The 24,837-nt window shown below is 46.4% G+C and overlaps 1 protein-coding gene across 4 annotated transcripts in view; it reads right to left on the reverse strand.

Annotated features, from left to right (window-relative positions):
* Positions 1-16,400, reverse strand: part of CCND2 (cyclin D2) — a 39,317-nt gene extending 22,917 nt beyond the window's left edge. For 2 of the 4 annotated variants that reach the window (XM_030454063.1, XM_030454055.1), the window contains exons 1-3: positions 14,215-14,461; positions 12,422-12,637; positions 9,529-9,688 (exon numbers count right to left, since the gene is read on the reverse strand). In XM_030454063.1, coding sequence (XP_030309923.1) covers positions 9,529-9,688; positions 12,422-12,637; positions 14,215-14,409 — 571 coding nt within the window. In that variant the 5' untranslated portion in view covers positions 14,410-14,461. Of the gene's footprint in view, positions 1-9,528; positions 9,689-12,421; positions 12,638-13,490; positions 13,587-14,214; positions 14,462-16,331 lie in introns of those variants that run through there. The other 2 variants (XM_030454047.1, XM_030454072.1) reach the window with 2 other exon arrangements.
* Between the last annotated feature and the right edge of the window lie 8,437 nt (positions 16,401-24,837).

Here is a 24,837-nt window from a genome sequence, read left to right on the forward strand (position 1 = left end):
GCTCCATCCAGCCTGTAAATGGATGGCCAGGTAAAACAGGTAAGGTTACCTGACACACAGCACATGGACTCCCCACAAAGCCTACCCTATCCCCCATGCCTCAGACAGCAGTTGCACTTATTGGGCCAGACCTCGAGAGGAGGCCACAAATATAGTGTGATTTTAAGCCCTGAAAACAGACCTTGTATTATGCCATTTTGCCTCCTTTCTTACTCATTGCCACAGGTGATGGGCCCCAGCACTTGGCTCTGAGTGACTGCTGCAGTAGCTCATTCTTGTGGTCTCATCTTGTAGCTAGTGGCTCCAAAGAAGAACTGGGAAAGTTGGGCCACCAGTCCACGAACAGGAAAGGCAGGAATAATTAAAGGACTCTAGTAACAAGAGGCTTTTATAAAGGCTACAAATGTTTATATGTTTCTTCAATTGTCCAGTCTCCTCCTGAACCACACAGTAAATAGCAAACACCTAAAAAATTTAACAACGTTCAAACATTTATGAAAGAGAATTAAAGTCCCCAAAATCCACTGTCATCTACACACAGTAGATATAAAGAGTAGATATAGAGTAGTGCAATACCACTAATTTCTTTCTAAAAGGGATAAACTGAAGAAGACCACATCCCCATGTTTGCCCTCTTGTACATGCTGCATTTGCTTGGGTTTGTGAATCCTGTGTGCTTGTACTGGCATGACTGAGGCTGCACTGGCCAACGTGATCCTAAGCTGGGATGCATCTCCTGCATTTAAATCTTCAGACTTACAAGTCTCCTAGATATGTATGAGAACTATAGGTACCAATGGACTTCCATATTTTAACCCTCCTTATCTCAAGTTTCAAGGAAGGTGTAGTAAAAGGATGACACAAAACCTCTGAAACTGTCGACATTTGGACAGTCTCAATGGATGCTGAGATGCAGTGTGCTGAGAACAAAAACCCACCCTGTCCCATTCATCATTTGAACCAGGAATAGGGAAAAATCAACCTACTTGGACGCCTGGATGGACCCACACCCTCATGTGTGGTCACTGAGCCCTCCCAGAGCAGCTTTACCTAGCGCTGAGCAGCTGGTGGAGAAAGGCAAGCAACAGGGAGCTCCCATGTCTTACACCTACCACTCCTTGCATCACCCTGGCACTGCAGACTGAGCAAAGGGCATGGCTCTGGTCTGTCCTCCCAGCTTCCTTGCCCCCTAGGGGCTTGCACCAGGATCTTCCCATTATCACAACACTGGTTTTCTTGTGGTTGAATTTATATCTACTCCCCAAAAGTGTCTTCCTAGGAAGCTGAATAAATAAATAACTAGGAAGCCACAGTGCCCCTGCCAACTAGCACTGCTGTAGGTCTGCTTCCACGTGGGGTCACATGAGAACATTTCTATGCCCAATAACCTTGTTAGTTCCCTTAATGTCATTCATAATGCAAATGAGACAGCGAGCGAATGGCCAGAGGCCCAGAGTGACTAAAGCTCAGCATCCAGAAAGTCTTACATTGCCTCTAGCTCTAAACTAACTTCCCTCCATAACAAGCACCATAAACTTGGCTATCAAAGCTACACATGCCCAGTCTTTGTTGTACAACAGGCAGCGATTTGTATCACTGGCTTCTATTTTTAGCATATTAATTAACTACTGCAACTGGTGAGGCAAGTGTCTCCAACTGGAGAGTGTGGCGCCATTGTCTGAAGTCATCACCTCATCTCGCGCTATTGAAAATCATGGCACTGACCCTCCTGCTGATATGAATTTAACCTGACATGCCCACAAAGGGATGGGGGGTGGTGCACCAATTTTGTGCACATGGTTCTCCACATCACCCTGGACCCTATTAGTGTGGAAAGAGCTCATTGAAAGAAAAGAAGCCACATTGTGCTGGGCCACCTAGAGGGTTGAATAGAAAAGACTGAGGAAAAGAGCAGGCAGCAGAATAAAGGCCGTAATTAACATATTTCCATATTCAAGCAAAGCAATAACTACGTGAAATGTTTGTCAAGGTGCAATGAAATCATAAATATTAAGTACCATATCTGAGGGGATGCAGAAGCCCCTCCAAGTCCTTTACATTCCATCAAGAAATTCAAAACAAGCTTTTTACATGCTGTCTTCAGTTATAAACCCCTTTCCCTGCTTCCCTCATGACAAGCCAAGTACCTCCATCCTCACAAAGTTTTCACCTAGGTAAAACTGCCCCTCCCGTTATTAAGTCAAAAGCTGATTGAAAAAACAAACAACAAAAACAAAACAAACAAAAACAAAACCAGAAAAAAAATAGGGGCAGATAGAGACCTAAATAGGGGAAGCTGAAACATATGCTTTTACTTTAAATTCTTGCTGGAGATGAGGAACCCTGAATTACAGAGAGAATATTACAAATATCACTTCTTAGTGATACACACAAATGTCCAGTTCTTAGTGGACACCTGAAGCAAGTCTATGAGTTAAATCCTTCTTTTGGACCTACATGCAAACATGGTTAATAGGCACTAAAGGCAAGGCTCTGCCTCTGATTTTCATGCAATTTCATAGCAAAGTACAACTAAGATGAGTATTACGTAGTCTGTGAGGACATGGACACACACACACACACACACTTCAAGGGAAGAATTTGGCAGTCAGAAAGCAGGACTAGTTTTACCTTCTATTCCCAGGCAACAAATACTAGAAACCACCCCATCCCCATTCCAGTACCACCTTTTTCATAAAGGACCTTCAAAACAAGGGATCAAGCTTGCACAGCCCCACACTAACGTCAGTGTTGGAAATAAAAAAGCCAGTATGAGAAACAAGAAAGGTTTTTGAAACACATCCACCTCTGGACCAGACAGCCAGTCATCAAGCAAATTCAAGGTACCCTGAATCTGTGCCCTGCTTCAGACTGGAGCTCACTGAGCCAGGCCATGGACATATATACATGTGCTGAGGACATTTTTCTGCCAGCACAGCACATATAACCCACGGTCAGGTTTTAGGTCCCTGCACACCACAGCTGAGCTGTTTTGCTGGCCCTGTCCTGACCTAGTGGACTTACTGCCTCCAAGACAGAAAAATGCAAGGTTGACAGTCAATCTAAAGAAGGAGGGAACTAGAAGTAGGAACCCAGAGAGGTCCTGCAAGGGGAAGCCCTCGCTTGCAGCCAATAAATGAAAACTGCCGGAAGGAAACGAGCACTGACAAATACCCAGGCTGAATGCTCTCAGTGTGCCAAAGCCAGGTGGGAACTCTACCTAGTAACAATGACCTTTGTTATTGTCTCTGGCTGCTGGTGAGTTGTTGTTTGGGTTTTTTTTAACAGGCAGTTTTAATCTCTATAAATTGATAGAGGTTTATTTTTAGAGTTGCAAGCACAGAACTGGAAACCTCTGTCATGAGGGAGGTAACAGTTCTCATGGCAGGGAGTTAACAGAAGAGGGAAAAAAAAGGAATGTTACCTCCATCAGGATATCAGAATCATTACAGTAATCAATATTCATTTATGAAATGTTAAAGGCAACAGTCAAACTTCACCCAGACAATGACTGTAGTAGGAGCACAAGCATGGATTTATATTTAATCCATGCTTGTAAGGTAAGTTTAAAGCAAAGGTCTAAGGGAAATGATGTAGTAGTGAATTCAGTACTTGCCTGTTTTGATCCAAGTGCAATTCCAGTGTCAGTGTGCTGCCTTTTTTTTTTTTTTTCCAAACACAGATGGCTTTAACTGCACTGGACATTTTTTTTCTCTTGCTCTCTTACTTTACAGAATCATACAATGGTTTGGGTTGGAAAGGACATTAAAGATCATCTAGTTACAACCCTTCTACAATGGGCAGGGTCACCTCCCACCAGACTAGGTTGCTCCCCATCCAACCTGGCCTTGAACACTTGTGCATTCACAGCCTCCCTGGGCAACCTGTTCTAGTGTCTCACTAGCCTCATACTGAAGAATTTCTTTATCATGTTTAACCTAAATCTACCCTATTCCAGCTTAAGGCCATTAGCCCTTGTCCTCTCTCTACACACTCCTGCAAAAAGTCCCTCCCCAACTTTCTTGTATGCCCCTTTCAGGTAGTGGAAAGCCACTATAAGATTCATGTAACAGAGCAATTTTTCAACATGTTGACTATTCCTGATTTTATAAGCAAAACTGGTTGACTCTTCAGCCCTTTGAAAATGGGCATGGAAGTGCTAAATATGATCAAACAAAAAACTATTAAAAAACCCAGGATGCAGATCTGCTTCCATTCTTTGAGTAAGTGGCAAGACAGGGAGCTAATTCTGTTTCTAAGCTACAGTAAGGCAAACAGTATTTGGCTTTAATACAAATGGGTTTCAAGTATCCTAAATGCTAATGCTACATCACAACCATCCAAGTAATAGGGAAACATCTAAACTATATAAACTATATAAGCACTTGGTACAACTTGTTTATTAGCTGATCATCAACTGTATTTCTGAACAACTTGTTGCACTGATTACTGATTTCATTTGTTCTACACCTTCAGTAAGGAAACCCAACCAAGGATCAGGATTATATTAGTGCTTGAATCACCAAAAGAAAGGTCAAATTGGTAGGTAGTAGGAAGAAGGGCAACTTATTTGCCAGCATAAGAATTAACACAGCTTGTATCAGCAAGTCTCTCTTCTTCCATTTCCTTCCACTTCATCTTCCCAGATTTGACAGGTCCTACAACTTAAGGAGTGAATCTGCTCATTCAGGGCCTTCCCAGGCCCTGCTTACTTGCTGATGGAGCTTCCATGGTTCTTGTGGCTTCATTTTGCTGGGGAGCTCAATATACTGATATGTGCTGCCTCTTCCAGGAATAAAAGCCTTCTTTAGTATGGCAATAAATTAATTATTATTCTCTCTTCTTTCATGCAAAAAGTATTCATGCAACCACTGCCACTTTGCAAGATGTATTTCATTCCCAAGATATTACTCCACACAACAAAGCCTCTGTGGGCTTTCTTTCCCTCTGCAAAGAACAGGTCCTGGATAAAACTTGTATCACACTTTTATCCTCTCCAGGGACAGAGCCCAATGATTCTGATATTGGCTGACACAGGAAGGATGCATAGACTTGCCCAGAAGGAGTCCTTAGGCCCACACATGCCTCTCAGCTTTCTGCTGTGTGGTTAACCTCCAGATCACTGGCACTGTGGGTCTCACCTTGCAGTCTTAACTCGGACAACACTCCTATTGACTTCCACAGAACTTCTGTCTGAGTAAGAACCCAGGATTTGGCCCAGAATCTAAAAAAAAATGCCTTCTCAGCTTTCAAATGTAGATGATTAATGTCTGAGAGACAGTGGGCAGAGGTTTGGCAAACTGTACAAGATTGACTTACAGCTGAAATTTTCCTCCTCTTTGCAGACACAGGCTTGGAAAGCCAGTGGTCTATGAGATGCTGCATTGTATCCATTATGGGAACATCTCACCTGCCATAGGACTCAGCTGAAGCACAGAGGAGACCACGCAAAGGCCTGAGTCTAGGGATCTACACAAGTTGCCTTCTGTCTCTGCAAGTCTGCAAAGTTTTTTGCTTCCAAGTTTTGCATGCCATTTAAATAAAATCCTGAAAACCTCCTTGCAGAGATTATCCTCTTCATTACAGCTTGTGTTTGGAGACACACAGCTCCCCTTTCTGAAAGCCTGACTTGCACAGTCTGTCCTCCCTCAAAACTCATTCCCTCATAGCTACTGAGATAAAAAGGGGTATCCTGAGCCAGACCAGTGGCACGCACAGGCTCCACCAAGAGACCATAATGCAAGGAAGCAACTAGGTATCACCTGTGACTCTGACCAGCCTGGAAAAAGAAATGCGGGACACATTGAAGTCAAGGATTTAACACACAATCATCTTCTGCTCTTCACACAGCTCTGTATAAGCAGTGCCCTTTCTGACTCCTCCAGGAGTGATTCCCTGGCTTGAATGATGTCACATAAAAGCAAACAGGCAACCCCAGAGAAAACATTTCCAAACTGTGGAGTGCTGTGCAGAGACAGAGGGATGAAGGTTGAACAGATGGAGGTGGGGTCACAGTGGCAAAGCAACAGGATCCCAGAAAGAAAAAGATGGATGATCTCTACTGGGCTCACAGCTAAAACAGGATCCTTCCGAGCTGAAAAAGCTTGAAGTATCAGTTTTGTAAAGCTATACCGTAAAGACAAGGGGTCCAGATGCAGCCTGTTAGTGCCTTTAAAATTGAGAAGACTCCTGAAGGAGATTTTAGCTTACACAAGGAGCCACCAGAGGGATGAGGAACAAAGTGCCATCATGACAGAATAGTCTGTGCCAGTGCATGTCCATCTAGGTGCTCTTACTGTGCAGCCAGGCAGCCTGAAGAAAGATGGCCCATGCATGGACAGTTCCCAGCCAACAAATCCCTTAATGACCCTGTTTGCACAGCCATGGCATCGGAATCACAGCCAAGGGTGGCCTGTGGGTGAACACCACTTTTGGCCCTTTCCAGTGAAGAAGAAGACTTATGAAAGTGTGGTGAGTGCAGAGCATAGTAAGGAGAAAACTTTTAATTCAGGGAATAAGGTTCTGTCTTGCTCAGCAGCTGTATGCTCAGATGGGACTAAGGGCAGAGAGGGATACATTCCAGTTCCAGTCATGCTCATGTGAATCATTAATCATCACAAGGACTGGGGAGAGGCTGTGGGGATTTGTATGCATGCATATTGCTTCAGAAACTGAGCTCAAAAGAAAGACAGAGAGACAGAGACAGTGCCAAAATGATAAAAAACAACTGAAAGCAATATACAAAAGAAGTGAATGAAAGGGAAAATAGATGGGATATCGAAATGATCCTTGATATCCAGCACACTGCTGCAACCCTCTCCATTTACTAACACCAAGTACTGCAGAACCGAGATCACAACTGGTTCTGTAAAAAAACTGCTGGTGTAACACTTTTTCTGGGAAATAAAGATGGAGCAGCTGGTGAAATAAAATTCAGGGTAGAGGAAAAAAGTTCAGAATATGCCACATTATGCAGGATACACTAATGAAAAAACAGTCAAGAGCTGAGAAAGCTGCACAGAGATGGAAAGAAGATATTCATTACTGTGATCCAGACCAGAGCTGTTAGCAAGGGAGCAAGGTCACGTTTGGTAATAGTGAAGAGTCAAAACCAGGCTGAAAACACATGAAGGGAGCAAGGGAAGAGGCAGCCACATGTCAAAGGAGGTCATACTGCTGAAAGAAGACAAATGGGGAAATGAAACACTGGGCTTAACCTGAGCTGGCAGAGAGCAGAAGCTTTGAGGGAGAAAGGGAAAGAAGAAACACAGTGGCTGATGAGAGCTCTGCAACAAAAAAGACCAGAAAAGGAAATGACAACTGGATCTGGAAGGAAGTCTGATGAGAAGGGACTTTTCTTCACTGAGGAGTCCAAGAATGACTTTGAGAAGAGTGGCAGTGAAAGGCTAACCCAAGAGTGACATGTCATTTCTACAATGCAAACATGAGTAGTAACTTGCTAGTAACCTGGAAATGAGTTAGACAAGTGGGAAGGAGGGACTGGGTAAAATCTCTGCTTTCAAAACTGCAAGACTCTGTGGGTCCTGCTCAAAACTAAAAGCTGACACAATGGTCTGCAGAAAACAGGATGAGAAGAAAAGAAAAAATGTACAGCCAGCACCACAGTGCCTTGTCATTCCAGAAGCTCTGTATTCAGTCAATTATGTATTTCAATACTAAGAAAAGAACCTGTGAGTTGTTGCCTCTTTAAACTCTACCTAAAGGATTTCAGTTCACAGATCTGAGGCATATAACATGAGGAAGCAGATCACATGGGGGAAAGACATGAGAGAAGTGTATTGTGTAGTGGTAGTGTAGTGGTTTCAGAGTTGGAAATGGGATGATGTTTTGGATCTCAGTAAATGAACTAGTAAAGCATGGGCCTAACCATCAAAGAATTCATGGAGAAAGGTGTAAAAAGAGCCATGGGTTTTGGGAAGTCTTTCGTGGCCCTGTACAGTCCTGCAATGGTTTAGTTCTTTGGAAAACCTGAAGGGCAAAGGATTACGTAATAGAATTTGAAAAGTTGATGGAAAACCTGAAGGGCAAAGGATTACAGACTAGAATTTGAAAAGTTGAATCATAATGAAATCTACTTCACTTAAGAACACATCCTGGATAGAACAAAATAATATTGTAGTAGATGAAAGCAACAAAAGAGAGTGAAGGTTAGTTTGGTTTAGAAGACAACATCCAGATATGTTGGAAGCTGAAGGAGGAAAAGAAAGAAAGAAAAGCTGACAGAACAGAATAAACCTCAAAAAAAACACTACTTAGTCCAGAAATGTCTGATGAATTACCAGGAGAGATCCTGCAGACTTTGAGCAATATTCCTATTGAGTCCTGTGGTCTTCTCTCTGAAAACGATCCTCCACCAGCAGGAAAAGGAGGAAAAGCTTGAACATTTTGTTAACCAGAAAGTCAGTAACCCAACACAACTCATACAAGATCCTCCAGAATGGATCAACTGAGGCAGCAAAAACTGGCCTACAGTTGTAAAAGCAGCCACTGCATGTGAAATATTGAGAAGCAGTCAGAACAGTAGACACTCACACCCAAAAACTGCATCTCATCTTCCTTTTCCCTCTGCAGACTTAGAGGCAGAACAGTTCCTATCACAAGGGACTAAGTATGTCAAATTTTGGTGAATACAAATACTGAGACATACACTACTTGGTAATAATCCTGGAAAACACTGCATGTTGTTTATCTGTTCCAGGTCTAGCTTCTAAGAAGTGTTATAACCATTAATCCTTTGGAGGAAAATTTCAGCAGACTTGTTTTCTAAAAGTCACTGGGAAACAAACAAACGAAAACCAATGTTTTGCTGTTATACATTAAAAGCCTCTCTGCCACAGAACCAGTTTTTCTCACCTAAATCTTCAGAAACTGTATTCAGCCAAACATATGACAAAAGGGGAATTATTATTCCCTATGAAACAGACTAGTTTCACTGCTTTCTTGGACCAAAGTTAGAGAAAAGAATCCACGTGTTTAAAAAAACATAATTACTTCTTGTCATTCCCTATGCTCCAGTAATTTGACAGTACCACATACATGTTAAAATACAATTTTTACTTTTCATCTGGACTTTGTGCAGTTAATGAAAAATGTACTAACCCCATTAATGGAATGCATTAGCCCAATGCATTTTGGGCTAATGGGACATAACAGCTTGCAGTACTGAGACTGCCCCACATCTGTCCTGACAACCTGTGGCCCTCCAAAAATATTAGTGAATGGGTAAAGCAGAAAACTGTATGGTTTAATCAAGTCTTCCTGACTTTACTGCAAACACACTATAGGAGCAGGACTGCAAGTGCTCTGCAGCTCCCGATTGCCAGAATTCTGTTTTTTTGCAGCTGCAGAGTTTGATTCATGATGCCCTTTGCAAACAGTCTCACCACCTCGAGTCGCTCTTCCTCCATCATATATAGAGAGGATGAAAAGCTTTTGTACCAAGAATGACAAATGTGCCCTTCAAGCCACATGGAAAGCAGCAGGCACAGCCAGAGCACCTTGGCCTACCTGTGGCACAAAGGGCAATGAACGTTTGTGCATGCTTCCGGATCAAAAGCAGCTTGTCTTTAGGTAGAGGCAGCTTCCTTAGGATGTGTTCGATGAAATCGTGCGGAGTGACGGCTGCAAGGTTCCACTTCAACTTCCCCAGCACCACCAGCTCCCATTCCTGAAGGGGGAAAACAGGGAAGAGAGATGAAAAGCCATAAGCAAGCTTAAAAAATAAAAAAACCCACTTGACTTATTTCTCTGACTGTAATTTTATCACTACTAAATTAGTTTTGCTCAAACTTTTTTTTTCCGTATGCCCCTACTGCTTTGAAGTTGTTGACTTTATTCTTTCTTTTTTTTTTTTTAAACACTGGAAATGTCAAGCTCGACTGAAAATAATGAGACCTGGCAGCTCCTGCCAAGATTTTACTTTTTTTTTAATCCAGCACTGAATGCCCACCCAGAAAGTTTAGCCTGCAATTAGATATTGCCAAGGTCACTGTGGTCTTTTCCCCTTAACTTCTTTTAAATGGCTATAGTCCTTACTTTATAGCCATTTAAAGCCCTGCGGATAACGATGCACAAAAATAACCTTTTCTGGTTTTATTTTTTTTCTTTTAAAAACTGGCAAAGTTATCTGGATGGTATTCTCTCCTTCAACTACATTCAAAAGCTCCTGCAGATAAATCTAATGGTGCTTTAACTACTCAGAGACAGGCTTTGCAGAAAAGGAAGTGCATGTACCACAGCCAAAAAGTAGCCTGTGTAAATTATCTGCCAATAAATCACTTACGATCCATTCCCACATTCTTTGCATGCCCCAAACTCCCAGAGAAATCAGAAGAAAGCTTAGGTGCATATGCAACAACTGGCCATTACCCACAACGTGATTACATACAGAAATGGTACCTAATCAACAGATCTGGCCATGGGGTTCAAGCAGGGCTCGACCCGTATACTTCAACATTTAAAATGGGGTTTGAATACCTTGCAGTACCCTGCAGAGTGAACAAAGCTCAGGGCTTGGACTTGTTTTGTGCCCCATGCATCAACTATTAGCTATTAACTAAATTCCATGCACTGGTTCTTGAGTCCCGATGATGCGTGAGCCTGATGGAGCTCAGTGTGCCGGGGAGCTCCAGCCAAGCTCGTAGAGCTGGCAAATCATAAAAAAAAGGTCCTTGAATTTTGCAGTCAAGGAGTTGTCAACCAACCAGCGTTGCTGAGAAGCCATAAACATGGACCCCACAATGCCATTTCTGCACCCATTTCTATGAAATAGAAGCCTGCTTTAACTACGAGTTACTTTCCTACAGACCTTCCTACTGGATTATGACAGAGCCCTCCATAGCTTGAGAAATCTCATGTTTGAATGTAACGACAATTAAATTAAGTATGGACCCAACTTCCCAACGCCACTAACGTGACAGATTTTGCTATAGGAGAGCGCTTCACCTAGAAGGCCGGATACAGGGAAGCACTAAAAACTCAGGCTTAAATCCATGTGCCACAGAAAGGCTGGCACACCGTTCCCTGTCCCCTTGCCATGGGGGTCACAAAATGTCCCCACAGTCGGTATCACCAAGGGGCCAGCCGGTGCCTCTGACAGCCACGGCAGGGTTTGCAAGGCAAAGCTCTGTACCCTGCAGAAGCAGGAGCTCCCAGCCCCTCCCTGGGGGGAATTCCCACTGCCTTCACTCGGTGATTCATAGGAGATGTTCTCCTGGGATCCAGCTGGCTACATGCACCAGGATCCGCGAGAACAAAGCTATCTGGCTCAGCCTCCGTCTCGCTGGGAGGCTTCGAGACTTGTCTGGCTGCTCGATCTCAAGGAGCGAGGGCTTTGCGAGTATCATTCTGCTGAATAACTCTCTGACTCTTTTTTCCTGCTTTCACTACACCCGAGTCAGAGGCGGCAGCACTGCCACCGTTCGACCACCACCACACCTGGTCTTTTCCTCCCACCGAGCCAAATTTTCACCTCGACACCTGCCCGGGTGACAACTTAGGGGTAACCACGTTCGCAAAACCCGCAGGAACAATACCGCGGCTTACCGGCCGGCAACAACCCACACCTTCACCCGCCCGCCCGCACCTGACCCACCCCGGACACCACTCCCGACAGCACAAGCCCCTTCCCCCCACACACCCCTCCCTCAGCAAGGAGGTGAACCCACCCTTGTCCTACCCATCTCCGGCTGCTGGCAGCACCCCACATTCCCCCCCCCCTCCCCAAAACCCGGGGGGAGCTTCCACCCCCCCTCCTCCCCCGACCCCCTCAAACCCTCCCTCACCGGGGGCGCGGGGCCGCCCGGCCGCCGCTCAAGGGGTGAAGTCACGCGCGCCGCCGCGTGTCTGCCGCCAGGTGGCGCCGCCGCCCCGCGCCGCCCGCCCCGCGCACGTGCGCCCGGCGCCTCCCTCCCGGCGAGGTCCCCAGCGGGGACACCCGCACCCCCCGGGGCGGACAAGGCGGGCACCCAGACCCCGCGGGACACACAGCACCCCCCTACACACACATACACCCAAGATATACAGAGATATATATCCGGGTTGCCACCGGCAGCGCCGTGCCCGCCAACGAGCACGTTTCTGGAGGAGTCAGAAAAACCGACCGGGAGGTCCCATGTGTCACCCCCTTCCCTGTCCCGCTACCCTGCGCTTGAGGTTTCGGGGCTTTAGCACCGGGTCTTCTCCCGGTCGTTAGCACTTTTTAACGATTCACCGAGTGCTTAAAAAAAAAAAAAAAAAAAAAAAAAAGTGAAAACGGTGATTTTTTTTTTTAAAGCGGGGGTAGGGGGTCGGAGAGGTGCGGGTGGCAAAAGTGATGGCTTCGAGTGCCGGAAAGGGCGAGGGAAGGAGTTGGCCACCAGAGTAGAGGCTGAGGGAGAGAAGGTGTAAGGGGGCTGCTTACCAGCAGCTCTTGGGGTTTGATGGAATTGTCCGTGTATATGCACAGCTTCTCGGCTGTGAGGGGGATTGTCTCTTTCAGCTTGGAGGCCAGGAACATGCACACTGCCCCCAGCAGTTGCAGATGGCACTTTCGAGTGGGCACCACAGCTAAGAATCTGTCCAAGTAATTCATGGCCAGAGGGAAAACTTCTTCTTCGCACTTCTGCTCTTCACAGACCTGTGAGCGAGGAGCGTGGGGAGGGGAGGATGGGGCGATGGGGTTGGGAGGGGGGAGACAGGAAGAAGAGAGAAAAAAAGAGAGAAAAAAGGAAAAAATACATAAATGAGTGATCCCACGAAACAAGACCACTGCCTCCCTGCTATGGCTTCTGCTATTTTTGTTTCCCGGGGAGCTAAATTTTGGGGGAGGGGGAGATCTCTGGAGAGGCTGGGAAGGCTGTCAATCGGCTTTCACATTCCTTTAGTTCATTCAGTAAGAAATGAATTCAAGACACTGTGGGAGAGCCGAAAAGCCCCATCCAGCAGCAAGCGAGCAGCCTCCGACTTTTTTTTTTTTTTTTCTGCGACCCAATTTTTTTTCCTTTTTTTTTTTTTTTTTTCATTTCGTCATATTTTCAAAAAATCGATTAAAAATATCAAAACTTCTCCGGAGGTCCCGGTTTTGGTGCCGGTGGCATCCCGAGACGGTCCCCTCTCGTTTCCGACAATTGCAAAAATTCCTCCGGGGGGGATCCCCCAGCTCTGCGCCCCCAATCCTGCGGTGGGGGGGAAGGACGGGAGACACAGCGGAGGCGAGGTGGGGTGGAGAACCCGAGCAGCCTGAATCCTTTTAGCAGGAGCGAGCGAAAAAATTGTTTCAAAAATTTACAAAAAATCGGAGCCTAGGAGAAAAAGCACAAATCGCACATGAAAACCAAGTGGAGAGTCTGGTCTTTCCAACCCAGGGGGTTTGGTCCCGGAAACGGCCCCCACAAAAGAGATACGAAGGGGCAAAAGATGGGTGGTCGGGACCAGGGCAAGGCAAGCGAGTCTGCGGGGATCCGGGCCCGCTGCCGCCCCTCCTGAAGTACCGGGGTGAAGGGGGGGGTCACCACCCGCTCGGGCTCCCCAGTAGCCACGCGCCAGACCACAGGGAACGGGGTGCAGTGGTGGGGTGCATTTCCGAGCCCCTTCTTGGGAAAGAGGGAAGACGGGTTCGGCGCCTGCGAACAGAGCTACATGCAACGCAATATGGCGAAAAAAAAAAGACATGTCTTCACCACTGCATACGTGGGCATGAAATCCTCGCTGGGCAAAACGCGGGGGGCACGAAGCACGCCCCGTCTCTCGCCCGGCCCCGGGCGCAACTCCCTTTTCCCAGAAAAGACTCAATCTCAAGCGCTCGCGGCCGCCCGCCGCCGGAGGCGGCTTTTCTTTGCTTTTTAATTGCAAATGACTTTTCCAACTCTTCCCCCGACCCCCCTCGGCTTCCTTCCTTCCTGCACCCCCTTTTGCAGCAGACCCCCGGCAGAGGCGATTTCCACCAGGGGCTGCCGATGCTCCCCGCGCCCCTTCCCCCACCGCACCGCACCGCACCGGGTAAGCTAAGGAGGGGGAGGAGAAGCGGCGGGGGGAGAAGAGGAACCCCCACCGCGACCGGAGAGGAGAGAGGCTGCAGGGCTAGAGAGGGGACAAGGCGAGGCGGAGGTGCTTGCCCGCGGAGGGGATCTCGCAGCCGGCCGCACTGCTTTCCCCACCTCGCCTCTCGCGAACGGCACCGCTCCGAGGCCGGGGGGAAGGAGCCGGGATACAAACCTCCAGCATCCAAGTGGCCACCATCCTCCTCATGAAGGGCTGGATGTCCTTCTGGACGCACTTGAAGTAGGAGCATTGGGGCAGATACCTCTCTTCTATGGTTAGCAAGTTGTGCAAAACGCGGTCATCGTAGAGCAAGTTTGGGTCAGGCAGAGCTCTCCTCATGGGATCCACCTCGCAGCACAGCAGCTCCATGTTTCCAAAGAGATCTCCCTCTTTCCTCTGATGAAAAAGTTTTTTCTTCTTTTTTTTTCCTTTTTTTTTTTCCTTTTTTTTTTCGGGGGGGTAAGAGGGGGTGGGGAAAGGAGAGGGGTAAAGGAGGAGGGGTAGGTGGGAGGGAGGAAGACGGCAGGGCTTTCCAGCTCGCTCCTGCCTCCCCTGAAACTCTCCCTCTCTCTTGATTTCTAGCCTAAAGTTGAAGCAAAGTGACGCAACTCGCAGGGCAGGCACTTCTCTCTTGTTATTATGGAGAACAGCAGCTGGTCAGACGTAACATCAAACGCGTTTTTTTTTTTTTTTCCCTCTCTATAAGCTAACAAGGAACCAGGAGGCCCTCGTATAGGGACACACACACACAAATGACAGCTTCTCTTTTTCTTCCTTCCAGCGACCAAATGAAATCCGCTCCACACTTTCCTTCTGCGGGAGCCCGCCTCAACCTATTTCCCCACAGCCCCCGCACCCCCCTCTTCCCTGCCGCCCCCCACTTCCTTTTCTTACTGCAGTAACTAAGGGTTCCCCCTCAGTACCCACCGAGACGGCGGGGGGCGACGGATGAAATGACCTGACTCGGCGGGATGCCACATCCACATCCCGCCCCCCCCTCTCCCAAATCCTTGATTCGCCCCCGCGCCCCTTCCAGCACCCCCTTAATCTGTAGCTGAAGGGGGACAGAGCTCTTCACTATCTGCAGAGTAAAAGCAAACCCAAAACAGACGACCCCAAAGCTCTTTGGGGTTCGGCGGCGTTTTCGGGATGAAATCTAACAATCACCACGCTACTTCCTCCGGCACACATACGTGTTTCTAACAGCCGAACCGTTTTAGTACTGCATGGCCACACTGATAAAACTTTCTAGGAAACGCAGCGGAGGGGGCGGGGGGAGGGAGGAAGGAGAGATGTTGGCGGGGGAAGGGGGACACAAACACACGACACAGTTCTGTCCCGCACCCCTTGACTTCCACCCTCCTCGCACTTCGACCGGCGTCGCAGTCGCTTCCCGCCTGCAAAATGTGTCAACTTTGCTAAGTCTCTGCCGCTGCCTGCCACGCTAAGGCAGGGGCTCCCGAGGGGGGAATGAACTACCCGTAGCTGGACGGGGATGAGCCGCCGGGGCGGGCGCGGAGCGCGGTCGCTCCCCCCGCCGCCTCCACCCCACTGGGCGCCGCCGAGGTGGGCTTGGTCGAGGGGGAAAAGAAATACCGCCTTAAAAGTGTGAGGTGGGGAGTTTGGGGCGCCGCTTCCCCTCCCTCTATTTGCATAGCCAATAGCTCTGGGGCTCTCGCCGCTGCGCGCTGATTGTTACCGGGCAGATTATATTTTAAGGACGCATGCTGCCCGGCATCGACAGTAGCCCGGGAGGGAAGGGGGCGAGGTGGAGTGCCCCTCACCTGACCACACTTCTGGGTCCGGGGCTCGGAAGGGTCCTGCCGGCATCGGGGAAGGCAGGCAACCACCGGCCGTCATTGCTTCACTGAGCAAACGCGCACCCTCCCAGGCCAGCCCTCGCCCCTCTGCCTCTAAACGAAGGAGAGGACAGGGACTGGCTTTGCCGTGGGTTGCATGTCTTCGGAACAGTAGTAAGGGACCCCTTGCAAAAACCGGCTGGGACGGCCCCGCACCTAACCGACCCGTCGGATCAGTGGCTAAATGGCCATCAAAAAGCCAGCAGGAATCCCTCCCCGCCCGCCTCATTCCCCGGTAAACCAGAATCGGGCCGGGACAACTGAGCCCTCCATCCTTTGCAAGCAGCACCACCGTTCCGTCCCGTCCACGAAGCGAGCAGCTCCCGGCCACAGCCGAAACGAAGCGGCGGCGCCGTCCGGGCGCTGCCGGACACGGTGTGTGGCCCCTTGCCCCCCTTCAAGCCCACCCCTACCCCAGAGGCTGGAGCTTACCGGGGCCGGGCCCGCCGTGGGCGGAATTGGGCAGAGCTTTGCCCGGCAAAGCTCGCGTTATAGGAGGGCGAAGGAAGAGAGCGAGGAGGGGGCACCCCCCGCCGTACGTCGAGGGCGGCGAGCGGAGACCCGCTGCGGCGCGGCGTGCTCCGCAATGAAAGGCTCTTTAACTTCCACCATTCATTTCCCCTTCCTGGCTACTCCTGTGAACAGGGAGCGTGTTGTGTCAGCGCACGTTTTCCTTCTCCAAACTTAAATTCATAAGCGCTCCCGTCTGGCTTTGTAGCCCGACAATACAGCGATTGTGATTTATGTGGGTTTCGGGGGGGAGGACGACGGGTGTCCTAATTGTCCGCCACCGACTTTCCGAAGTGGGGTGATGTCTGGGGCACGGCGCGGCTGCCGGCGACGGGGGAGCCGTGGGGACCGGGGGAAGGATGCCGGGGCTCCTTGCGCCCCGCGATGGCGCGGCCGCCGGGGAACCCGCGGGCGGGTGGTCTCTGCCTTCCAGCCACCTTGCTGGGGTAGGAGGGGGGTGGGGTGTCCCGTTGGGAAAAAAAAACCAAACAAAACGCTAGATCAATAAATGGAAGCATGCCAGCTCTGCACGCGGTGGTGCCGTTGATCTGCAGAGAAGCTGTGGGAAAAAAAAAAAAAGAAAAAAAAATCTGGGAAAAAAACCCCAAACCAAACCAAAAAAACCCGAACAAAACCCAACACTTTCCCCGGTGCGACGGCTATTATATTGGCGGTACGGTTTCCAACTGGGAAACACCGGTCCTAAGAAACGCGGCCGGCCGGTGGGCAGGCAGGCAGGGAGACCGGCGCAAGCCCCGCGGCCGCGGTAGCCTGCGTGCCCGAGCTGCCCCTTCGCCTTGTCCATGTGCCCAGGGGCGCTCCCGCTTGCGTTTGGGAGCAGCAGATGTTTTAACAGCCTCCGTGCAGATTACCGAGTGCCATATGTTAAATACCAGCCTCCCACCGGAAAAAAACCCCAACAAACAACAAACAAAAAACCAAAGAAACCCACCCCAAACAAAAAAACCCCAACAACAAAAACCAAAACACGTTTCCCACTCGCTCCCCTTCTTTTGATGAGCTGCTTTGCCGGCTTAAAGGCAAAAATTATTAAATCAACCCCTCGCGGCATATGCTTTTCCGTCCGCTCCGGGAGCGGCGGTGCGCGCAGCCCCAGACGGACGCTCCCGCGGAGGAGCGCTGCGTATTGCGCACACCCACCGCCGCCGCGGAATAACCGCGCACCGGGGACAGCCGCACCTCCCGCCTTCTCTTTGATTCCGCGGCCCCGCAAGCCCGGGTGGTAGGGGGAGCCCCGCTCCTAAGATCGCCGCAGCTGCCAGGTCACTGGTTTGTGGCCGGGGAGCCCCTCTGTTCGGGGCCACCAAGTGTGACGACACGGGTCCTCATCATTAAACCTAGGCGCAGGTATCATGAAATCGGTGATATGTAATGGCATTTTATCGGTGGTAGTCCGAGAGAGCTGAGAAACAGGGCGACACTTGGGGCTTTTGGAAATAGATCCTTAATTCGTCATCACTCCTTATTTTTTTTTTTATTTTTTTTTTTTTTGCTTTGTAAATCCTGGAGAACCATCCTGAAGATGCTTCAGGGGACAGGATGGGCTCAAGCTTTGCATTTGAACTGCGGACCAAGAGACGTGTTGTGTGTGCGCCCGGCGGCTGCAGGTTTTTTGTTTGTTTAAATGAAACAAGTATCCCCTTGCAGGGCTTGAAACCTGAAGGCTGGAGTGTGAAACATGAGAATCTGAAAGTGAAACCGACTGGAAACCAAAAAAGAAACAGATTAATGTGTTTCCACTGTCCAAGCGGAGGAAAGCCCCAAAGAAAAAAACAAAACAAACAAACAAAAAAGAAATAAGAAAAATAAAAAGTGATTAATAAAATGTATAATAGATCTGAAATAAAATTATTCTTGCTTGAAAGCAATCTGCCTTGGTTGGTTTTGTTTTGGTGTTTTTTTTGTTTGGTATTTTGTTTTGTGGGGTTTTTTGGTTGTTATTTTGTAGTATCTGATGCTTAGCTGTTCAAAGGTAAATCCTGTAATTCCATGTTGTGCATTCAACAGGAACAACCTGATAAAAATTATCTTCTCTTTCCTCTGCTTTCTGATTAAAGGCTAGAAAATGGGTTTGGATACCACAGGAACTGCTGCACATTTCCCATGTATTTTCAAGGAGTTACTTTTAATTTATAGGCAATTTTCAACACTAAATACCTGTGTAGTGGCAGCTTCATCATTAACAGCCACCTTAAAGAACATAATCACTGAATGTGTGAAAAGTATCCTGTAATAAAACCATGCTTGATTTGGAGGGAATTTCTTATGCAGACACAACAGTTATCGCATTACTTAAAGAACTGTCATTGCTTAACATTTTAAATTGTTTATTCCTTTCTGTTTCATGCATAGTTACTTTATTATCCTTTGTCATTCCCTAGCTTTAACATCTTCAGAGCAGTAATCAGAAACTGTGTTTGTGCAATGCCCAGTGCAAGGAGAGCACAAACCCACTCTTGGGTTTCTTTATTAGCTGATATGAGAGAGGACTCAATAAAGAGCTGTAGGAATGATTGTGTACCTGGGACTCATGGTTTTTTGATGGAAGACTTTGCAAATTCATCACAGTTAGCCCAAAGATACTCTCAGATTTGACATGCTCATAATAAAGAGAAATCTAGAGAAATTCAGTGACATTTATGGTGGTAGAGGTGGTAGTGGTACATTTAGGCTAACAACTAAATGAACTTTTCAACTGCAAGTTTAATTAAGCCCTTGCTACTTGTTTTAGGGCTCTGTCTTTAAAGCCTAAAAAAATATATTCTATGACAAATCACAGTCACAGAGCCGAAGGAGGAGTTACTACATGGAGTTCTGTGACCACTGTTAACACCAAAAAAAAAAAAAAAAAAAAAAAAAAAAAAAAAAAAAAAAAAAAAAAAAAAAAATCAGATCCATAATTCCCAAGATGTATCCTGGCCTTAGGTTTATTTGGTCTGTGAATCTATGTAGAACATATAACCTGTGGTAATACAGGCACATGCAGAATTAGGGAGAGATCTTGAATGTTTTCCTGCAGCAGAGGAATTGAAACCCATGAGAAATTTCTCCTGGATCTGAATGTCTAGGATTAGGATTTTTCAGTATATGTGGGAGACCAGGAAATTTTTGTGTTGCTTAACTCTCCTGGTGCCACAACCTTATCTTGCAGCTCTGCCACATACTTTGCAGCAAGTATTGCTGACTTGATCCTCTCCTTGGTGAGCTGGTTGATAAGGCTGCTGTTCCTTTACAGGGAGCAGGAACACATAACAGGTGCCTCCCACACACTGGGAAATGGATTGAAAGGGGAAGCTTTTGACATTTTGTACAGGATCGGGCCCCTGGTATAGAGAACTGCACCTAATTGCCTTTTTAAATTTTTTTTAATTTTTTTTTCTCTATTTTTTGCTAAGCAGTAGGTGAGGGAAAGGCTGTCTTTGGAGCAAGTATTTGAAAGAACAAGGTCAGTTCTGATAAGCTGCAGGTATGAACCACTGATTTCTCTTTCATCATTTATAGTGTGATAAGATGTAAAGGTGACAGAAACTTCTTTTTTTTCCCCCTCTGTTTGTTAATGTGCTTTCTTTTCTGCTTAAAACTGACCATGCTGTTAACCTGTTGTATTCTCCTGTGTGATTTCTCTGCTCTCTGGGATGCTTTTATCAGTCCTTTGTTCAAATATGGTTTCAGCATTAAATGTACAAACTTTTTTCTTTTCAGACTGTTTGGAGACATTAATAAAAGACTCTCTGTCCACAAACCCTCAGCTGATCTCAATTTTTTGAAGCATCCTGCTGTCACACACCTTCCTTCAAAAGTAATGTGCTCAACTTTTCTCAGTCTTGAGCCAATACATGGGGTTTTTTTCTCTTACCGAAACAAACGTGGAGGTTCAATTAAATTTTCTCTTCCTGTCTACACTGAGAAAGAATCCCATGTTCAATGTAAGACTGTAGCATGCCCAGGTCTATAGAGACAGGGAAGGAGAAAGGAAGACTTTCGGAGTAAATTGCTCATTTTATGGAGAGTTGAAGGGATATTGCATGCCTTAGTGGTGTTAACATCTCTGTAAGCTGCTAATAATCATCATATTTATTCCCAGTAGCAGCTGTATTTAAAGGTAAGCAAGATGATTCTGCTAATCTGCAATAAAAGAATTTCCCTGACACAGGTTCTCACACCTAGTAGTTTTCTGAAACATATAAGGCATATAGATAGCCTGGCAAATAGCAAGATATTTTATATGGAACTACATCAGTATGAGATTTTATTTTGGAAGCCATGGATTGTGTTAAGTGACAACTTGTGGGGATAAGTTGTACATTTTGTGCAGATGTATAGAGCACACCTGAGTTCTGAAAAAAGGTGAATTTTTAAGAGGAAGAAAAGCTAGGTTTCCCCTTAGCACTTGCCTTGTTTCCTCTGTAAAAGCATCAAAAACTACCTCTAAAGAAATATTAGTTTCACAAGTATTCTGGCTTAAATAACCATTGATACAGTATTTATTATGTCTCCTTTGCATTCCAAGGACTATGAAATACTCTCTTGATCACTTGACTCTGGTCTTCTTTTCTTTGTTTGTAGTCAAACAAACAAATTGAATGAAGGATGTTTTATTGACAGACAAGCACATAAAGAAGAAGAGTAAAAGAAAATAAAGAAGTGTGAACAAATGACCTCTACTGAAGTGAACAATCTTGTTAATTTCTTCTTCTGAAACTACTGCATTAAAAGCTATTCCCATGGATAAATCGCTCAGATGTGTCACTGCTCTGTGTTAATTATACCAATGCCTGAGAAAATCAATTACTTAAAGAATATTAATAGCTTGAAATATTCCATTGCATACAATATTATTAACCACCTGAATTCAGGACTATCATTGCTTCTTTTTTCCCTCTTTCTCTTTTGGGAGTGCAGTATTTTATGCATTGGAGTGTCTCAGCACCAATGAAGAGGTACATGTTTTAAAAGTTAATAAAGAAATGAAAGCATTTTGAAAGGCTCGTCCCCTTTTCATATGGGCAATTACAGCCAGAGTCTTCACTTGTCATTTTCCACATGGTTTTTGAAGACATTGTTTTCTTGAGATGTAAGAAACTGTGGGTGATCTGAAACTCCTCTCTTCCATGAACTCCTTAACATCCCTTGTTACTCCAAGTCCTCATGCTCAGCACTGATGCCCTTGCTGAGGCTTTGCTGGGCATTTGCATAAGGAATGGGAAGTAAAGACCTCAGGGACTGGTCCTCTGCACTATGTGGTGACATTCATCTTTTTTTCTAGCTCTAGCCCCAGAAATTGAAGATCTAAGCTGTCAGCACTTTCATGGAGGTAGTTTTTGGCTGACTGGGGTGTCTTGCTAGGTACAGTGAAAAACTCTGCTTTGTCTGAGTTACAGCCAAAGTCTAAAGAGGTTGCTGTTTGGTCTGGGCAAAACTCCTGATATGGGTAAGAAGGTCAGGGACTGAGACAGAAAGGCAGCTGAAATGATAGCTGCCCTCCTGTTGAACTGCACAGAAATTACAGAATCACAAAATCATTTTGGTTGGAAAAGATCTTTAAGATCATCAAGTCCAACCATAACCTAACTTTACCAACTCCAGTGCTTAAGCCATGTTACTCAGAACCACATCTTTTAAACACCTCCAGGGATGGTGATTGAACCACCTCCCTAGGCAACCTATTCCAGTGCTTAATTACATTTTCAGTGAAGACGTTTCTCCTAATATCTAATCTAAGACTTCCCTGCCGTGATTTGAGACCATTTCCTCCTGTCCTGATTTCCTCTTCCTGCTTTTCCCTCCTCACAGGTCTCTGCAAGGTCCACTACTGCTGCCCCTGGAGAGTTCCCAAAGCTCCTCCATCACCCCACGTCACAGGAGCTGGGGCTTCAGCAGCAGCTGGGTGATGGACAGTAACTTCTCAAGGGATACCTCTTCCCAGGGTTATCAGAAGAAATGTCCTTCTCTCCTCACTGCAGCTCTGTTACCTCCCTTCTAGAGGATTTTGAGTAGCTTTTGGCTAGGAAAACCTTTTGCTTGACTGCTGTTGGTATTCACAGGCATAAACAACTTCCTATGCGAGACTTGATGCTCTCTGAAGGGAGGTACTGCATGTAAAAAATAATACTCAAGTCTGAGAGAAATATAGCTCATATAGTTAGGTTAGAAGTCATCTGGTTCAAAGTACTGCCCACAGCAGAGCCACCTTTTAAGCTAGATTGGGTTCCCCAGGGCCTCAGCCAAAATATCCAAAGATGGGGAGCCCACAGCCTTCCTGGGTAATTTTTCTCCGTGATGCACCACTCTTGGGGAAAAAGATCCTTTTCCTTGTGCCTGAGCAGAGTTTGTCTACCTGAAATGTTTTTCAATCACCTTGAAGCTTCTGAGAATCTGAAAAACAGCAAGAAAGCAGTGATGGTAAATATGCCATCCATGGACATAACTTCACATACACAGCTCAGGATGTAGTGTGCATCTTCTGTAGTTGTGAGTTTTATTGTTAAATGAAACTAAACTGCCTTATTAACTAAGAAAGTCACTTAGCACATGTTCCATGCTACTTTCCTTCACTGAAACCCCCACATCTCCTCCTGTCTTCTCCCTTGGCTCCGTTCTTTATTATGAGCCATTCTCTTTCCTCATCCCTGATGTTGCAAATCTGTTCCCCCAGCAGAACCTTGTTGTGCTGCTGTCCCATTTCTCTGTATGCTGAAACTCTAACTCAAACTTGTCTTTTCACCTCATCTTGTCAAGGCATTAGCCTCTTTGAAAAGGCAGATAGTTCCTGTGTCTTACTCCTTCATCTTATTCATCAGCTCTTCCCTAGGTACTGGACACTGGCAGAGAGAGGTCCCTGGAGCAGGGCACCTTTTGTCTGCATGACAGCTCTGATGTCCAGAAGAGCACCATTTCTTGAATTTCAAATGCTTATTTATAAGCTTTATATGTAGCAGTCACCATCCTCAAACAGATGCTTCATGGTGCTCCTCAGGTTAGGAAAGTGTCATTTATATTTTACAAATGAGAAGCTGAGGCTCTGTGGTGTAAAGCAGCATCCTACAGGAGCTTCATAACTCATGGTGTAGAATTGCCTCTGATGCCAGAGCTGTACCTGAACAGAAACATCTCTCCCATCAGAGTGAATGGAATGGATGGACTTTTAAAAGAATGTATGAAGAGTATAGAATCTCAGTTTTCTTTTGTACATGGTCTCCCCCATATGTTTTAGGGCTGTCTTTTTTTGTGCACTTATGTCACAGACATTGCACTAGGAAAGAAGAGAGTGGAGATGTTTTTTCTATCAATAAATGGACTATTAAATGTTGTTGACACCCGAATGGGCTTGTTAGCTTTAGATAACAATGGCATTGCTCTATCCTGTCAAAGATCAGGCTATCCAGCTTCTCTGGAGCAGTCTGGGACTGAGGGAAAAGCATTCCCTTAGCAGCAGGGCTAAGAATCCATACATCAAGAAAACGTGTGGAGGAAAAAAGGAAGAAAGAAACATATTTCTGCAAAAAAAGGGTCCTTTGAAATGTGGCAATACCTGAGAATTGGAGCTGCAGAGATAAGGCTTCGCTTTCATGTAGTGAGACCTTGTGCAGGAGTGGAAGGTCCTTCTGAGAGGACCTGGAAAGTGTCTGATAAAGGATGGTGAAGAATCATGCAGGAAGGTGCAGAACCATGCAGGAAGGTGCAGATGGTCTCTGCTGTTGTATTGTTGAGCTCTATGTATTTTCTTCTGCATCTCTAGTGGAGAATGGTTCTTCTAATGTTACACGGTCGATTTGCTATGTATTTTAATAGTTGTTTATCCCTGAATCATAAAGCAGAGGGCCGTCAAGGGTGAATTGTATGCAGAAATAAAAGTTGAAACTCCTGGAGAGCTGGGAAAGCCAGTGCTAGCCTCTGGTTATGGCTATGGGGTCTCAGAGAGAACTGCTGTTCCCTGAGAGCATACTTAGAAATCTACTGTGCCAGGGTTCTGTTTGCTCTATGGAAACATAAAAAGCACATGAGTCCAACATGGTGTGACCAAGCACAGCAACATTATGAATTATCAGAATAAAAACTGAGCAGGACTTTGAAAGGATTCAGCAGGTTGGAGGGGTCTGGGTTTTTTATTTTTTGCTCATCTTATCCTTTTTCCTGCAAAAGTCAGGGACAGATTGAAATCTGCTGACTTCAGCACTTAGAAGATGGTTCAAAGGACCCAGCTCCTGGCTCAGAGTTTCCAAATCCTGCTGGGAGTCAGAACATATGTCCAGAAGAGCATCAGATACCTAGAGGAAGTTAGAAGGAGAAGTAATTTTGCTTCTCTTCTGAACAGAATCACAATTATTATGTTTGCTAACAACTTTCTGATGCTCACTGTAACTGTATCTTTCCCCCCCCCTCTCACCCTACAGGAACAGCATATTCT

Source organism: Calypte anna, chromosome 1, assembly GCF_003957555.1.
Source record: "Calypte anna isolate BGI_N300 chromosome 1, bCalAnn1_v1.p, whole genome shotgun sequence".
NCBI lineage: Eukaryota > Metazoa > Chordata > Aves > Apodiformes > Trochilidae > Calypte > Calypte anna.